Source organism: Lonchura striata, chromosome 2 (assembly GCF_046129695.1).
Source record: "Lonchura striata isolate bLonStr1 chromosome 2, bLonStr1.mat, whole genome shotgun sequence".
Lineage (NCBI taxonomy): Eukaryota > Metazoa > Chordata > Aves > Passeriformes > Estrildidae > Lonchura > Lonchura striata.
Genome location: NC_134604.1, coordinates 3,940,979 through 3,945,981, shown reverse-complemented (window position 1 = coordinate 3,945,981; position 5,003 = coordinate 3,940,979). Strand labels below are relative to the sequence as shown.

The 5,003-nt window shown below is 36.4% G+C and overlaps 1 protein-coding gene across 1 annotated transcript in view; it reads right to left on the bottom strand.

Moving 5' to 3' along the window:
• Nucleotides 1–1,561: 1,561 nt before the first annotated feature.
• The window catches only part of TMPRSS7 (transmembrane serine protease 7), a 32,596-nt gene continuing 29,154 nt past the window's right edge, over nt 1,562–5,003 (bottom strand). The window contains exons 17-18 of the mRNA XM_021535411.3: nt 3,968–4,104; nt 1,562–1,802 (exon numbers count right to left, since the gene is read on the bottom strand). Coding sequence (XP_021391086.2) covers nt 1,632–1,802; nt 3,968–4,104 — 308 coding nt within the window. The 3' untranslated portion in view covers nt 1,562–1,631. The remainder of the gene's footprint in view (nt 1,803–3,967; nt 4,105–5,003) is intronic.

Sequence of the window (5,003 nt, the reverse complement as noted above, 5' to 3'; positions counted from 1 at the left end):
CTGTTTCTCCCCCCTGCACACACACTTCTCTTATTTCACCTCTACCACACTGCTTGAATGGGGAGCCAGCTGATGTGCAGTCAAAGAAGGTGGGCAGGGAAATGATCATCCCTGTAACTCTTTGTTCACCCGAGTGGCTCAGTAGGATACGGATCCCATCATTTGAAAGTAGATCACTTTTAGAAATATGACAGTAAGGAAATAATTTCTGACACAATGCGAAGGATATGCAAAATTAAATAAAAGGTCCCAGGACAAAATAAATGAGGCAAATTCTAATAAACACCCTGGGGAATTTATCGAAATATCTGTAACAGAGGAGAAGGGCTCAGTTCCACATATCACCTTAGTTTTCCAGCTTCAAGACCGTACCACAGAATAAATGTGGTAAGTAAATTGCAAACCAATTTATGTTCACATTTCCTGTTTGAAAGAAAAAGCAAGTTTAAGTCAGCAAACCATCAAGTTCAGCATATTCTGCATGCAAAATAAGAAAATCAAGGATGTGTGTGGGGAAATAATATATTTGTTACATGTTGAAAGAGACAGAGAGGAAAAAAAAGATAATCTAGAAAAACAAAAGGAGAAAGTAATCTCAGCCGCAGAAAAATAATACAAAGGGAACAAACAAATCCGAACAGTTCACACAGATTGCAAAAGGGATTAACTGGAAGACAATCCTCACAGCTCAGAAATTCAAACTACAGCTGCAGACAGATGGCTTTTTTTAAGTCCTCTGTTTTTCAACCTGTCTCTGCTACACATACAGAACCTGCTGATAGACACTTTGCCCCTTCCTTCATGGAAAAGAAAAAAAAAAAATAAAAAGGCCTAGAGGAAACAAACTTATGATATAAAAATTATATCGTGACCTTTTGGAAACACCAGTTTTATTTCATCAAGGACAAGAGCATTGCAATAACACACATCACCATGTTTATGCATCTTGATAAGGCTGCCTGAAGCTCAAGAATTCAAATTCTTAGGTAGATGAACTTGAAAATGAAGAAATGAAAGCAGGAAATAAAAGTTAGCAGCTCCATATCATGCAGTTAATTAAAATGAAAGCAAGAGAAGGAGTAAGCATGCAACAAATCACTTATAGCAGCAGAATTTCTGATCTTCAAAATTTAGGGCCCTATGGATTTGAAAGGATTGCATTCACTTTTTACAGGGTCTCCTCTCCCTTTCTCCCTTTCAGCAGGGAAAGCAGTATTTGCCAGAGTGCAAACAGCTCACTGCTACTTCTGTATTGGCTGCACACATCTCAGAAGAAAAGATGAGCAAGTCTCAAGCTTTCTGTTTACACAATCAATTGTATCTTCAGCTTCCTGACAGGTGAGTGCACCTGCACTTAGTTGGTGCCTTGAAAATTCAGTTGATTATTGCACCTCCCCCCATGTCTCCAGATATCTGTGTGGAACAACTATCACAAGGAACCACCTCCTCCTTTTTCATCAAAGCTCAAAACACTGATATTTATTACCCCCATATGAGAATTCCAGAATCAGCAAGAGATTCCACAAAGAATCAAAAAATGCAAGGAAATTCCACAACTGAACAGTTTCTCCAAATATGACTTTAATGAAGATGTCCAGGTCACATTTTATCCCAAGAAAACAGTTTTCAAGTTACAAGACTGAAGGCACGTATTTGTGTATCCATGGTGCAAAATTTGACACTCTTGTGTAGACACCTGGGAAATTTGGTCTTCCACATCCATAACCCCAGCTCACAATGCCAGTCAAAAACCATTTTCCATCTCCATTGCTTTGACATGACAGTGGTCCACCAGAATCACCCTAAAAATAATGCATCAAATTATATATGTTTACAATATGAATTATGAAAGCTGGGGAAAAATCCACAGGAGATATTTTGCATAATTTCAGTGATTATATTTTCATATTCACATAGTTCAAACAATTGAGAGATTTTTTTTTTTTCAAGTAGATGGTATTGCACAATTTTATCAAAGTTTGCTCTTTCACAAGAGAGAAGGTAATTCTCACTCTTTAAAGATGCTAATAAATATATTACTTTGCATGGACTATATTTGAAATTCACTTTTTTTTCCCTAACTTCACACTTACAGCTAAGCCCCAGATCTGCTACTTAACATGTATATACATTCATAGGTTACATACTAAAACTCAAAAATAGTAAGCTTTTAAAAATATTTGAAAATAAAATAAGATAAATACAATAAAGTATTTAATAATTGTATGACTTATTTCAAACTAAAGGTGAATGAAAACAGATGGACTCCCTTAATTGTTTTGCGTTGGTTTTTTTTTTGTTTTTTTTTGGTTTTTTTTTTGGGGGGGGTGTTTTTTTTTTTTTAAGAAGGAAAAAGAGCCTAAGGATTATTCTCTAGTAAATACTAGTCAGCATTATAATGTTTAGGGGCCCATAATGTCTTTGTAATTAGAGCAGTTAAAATGAAGTCTGTTCTAGACTTCAGAATTTATTACAGGATCTCATGATGCTGTAATACAAGACAAAGCAACTAGGACTCTTCCTTTACAGGGTGTTCTTTTAGAAATACAGTGGCAGAGCATCAGGTATAAAATAATTTGCCACCAAATGCAAATTTTCCATTTGAGGAAACCAAGCTGATACCTCACTGTAAGGCTCTGCTGTACACACAGCATCTTTGAAACAGACACCCAGTGGCAAATTAACTTTACCAAAATATTGGGTGCAAGAAACAACTTCTAAAAGCAAAAGGTGCATTTGGCAAAATTCAGATGTTTTGCAAGAGAAGTACTTTTTTTCTAGACAAATATTTTGTTAGAGCTAGAAAATTATTTTGCCTTCACTTTATAGGTTCTTGGGATATGCAGGTTGGAAGAGCCCTCTTCCAAGGTGCTCAGGTGCCACCCACTCCTCAAAAAAAGGTTATATTGAATTGCCTCAAAAAAGGCAAAAAATTTAGAAGACTTTTTTTCCTTCCATGACAAATAAGATTTCAGATTTTAGAGAGTAAAATTTGCAAGTATTTTCTTTCATTCCTGGGACAAAAATGGAACACTACCACTTTTCACAGAACAAGAATACCACAAATTGATTTGCTCTAACAACTGCCAGACACAGAAACAAATCATTGCCTCTACAAAAAAGAAGCCAACATGATGTATTTCCCTGGCTGTATCTTGAGCAGTCATAAACAAACAAATTCTCCAGTTATTGAAAATTATACTTAATATCAATGGCCTCACTAACCTTAAAAAACAGCTGGAGCATTATACTCCTTCAGCCTTTGAAGGCTCACTCATGTTTATGTAGATCAGTGAAAGCTAGAATATCTTGAAGATTCCAGATCTCCATCATAAATAAATGGTCTTATTATTTCAGCAATAAATCTACTACTGTTTTAGCAGTAAATGCTAAAATGTTCATAAAAAGGTTCACAAAAGTTCAATATAATATTATATGGCAATAAGATCTGTAATATTAAGTGTCATATAGATAGATACTGTGTATCTATGGGGTTTTACTACTATTTACCAGAAATAAATTCAGCACTTTACATTTATCTTTCAGCTTTTCCAGGTCAGAAATATCTTACATTTGCAAATTTATGCCTAATTTTCTGCATCTCATCACACAGTCCTGTATTTCCAAGTTGGAGGGGCGGAATCCTGAAAAGACACAAGCTAGTTTCTCAGTTTTTTTTTTTTCAGCTGAGAGCCTATTATGATGAAATTTCAACTTGTTATTGGGACTTGCAATTTGATTGGCTTTTGACCTGCCACTGAAATTTAGTGATGCTACTCATGCACGTAAAGCAGCAGAGCTCTGAAATCGCCCACAGAAGAGATCTGCTGACAGAAAATTCTCATATTGCTCTATTTCAAAACTGAAACATATTGACCACAGAGTGGTCTGCCTGTCAACTTTACACCTCCTCGTGCAGCAATGAAAGACCAGATCAGCTCTGTGCCAAGTTTGCTGAGGTACATACTTTACACCCATCTCTTTTCCCAGACGACAGCCCGGCACAGAACATCCGAGCTGTGATAATCCCGTACGTGGAATGACACAGCGTCTGGTCAATAATTTCTACCTCTGCTTTCTGAAGAAGTGCCGAACCTTCATTGTCTGGAAGAGGAATTCAGAGCAGAATATTCAGAAAATATCCACAGATACTTTAGACCATTGCGTTATTCCAGATTCCAAACTGCAACAGAGCAGGAAGCCTCTTCCAACTATCAGGGAATTGTGTGATTTGATCTGGGTCCTTCAGCCACCCCAAACACAATCACTAGGCTTGGCCAAAATCACTAGGATTGGCCAAAAAGTTTGGGGTTTTTTTCCCCAAAAACATCTCAAGGCTTCTTAATTTGCTCTCTTTTTATTTCAAAAAGGAAACGGAATTTTACAAATATATTTAGATCATCACATGATAGACTTGCAGTGAGGGCAGCATACGTGAAGAAGCCAAATTCAAGATTAAGATTATGAGTCAGTTTCAGAATTCAAATTCTCACAGCATAAAGAACCAATTTTCACATTTGCTTCTTTCTGTCTGTAAGATTTGGTGAAACACCTCTTTTTCATAAGATATATATTTTAATAATAACCAAATTAACCTAAAGTTTCTCCTCCTTTCAATACAGCAGGCCCAATCTCATCACCAGGTGCTCCCTTCAAAATCTGGTCATAGCCAAAAAGCCCTCACCCACATATTCAAATATGCCAGCACTGGTTTAAATCATGAAACTTTTATTTTAGGATTTGATAAAGCTAGTATGTAATAAAGTATATTTTGGCATTACAAGATTGATTTGGCACTTGTATTATAGAAACTGATGAAGGGACTAGGGGGAAACACGAGAAAAAGATGACTCCCCCCTTTTTTTTTTTGAGGCATTACATTTATCTTTCAAATAACCAGCTTTTTAATTTTACATATGATTAACCAGCAGCCCAAAGAGAAAAACCACACCATGTGTCCCACACCTCCAAGGGGAACGGAGGGGAAAGACAACACTGTGATA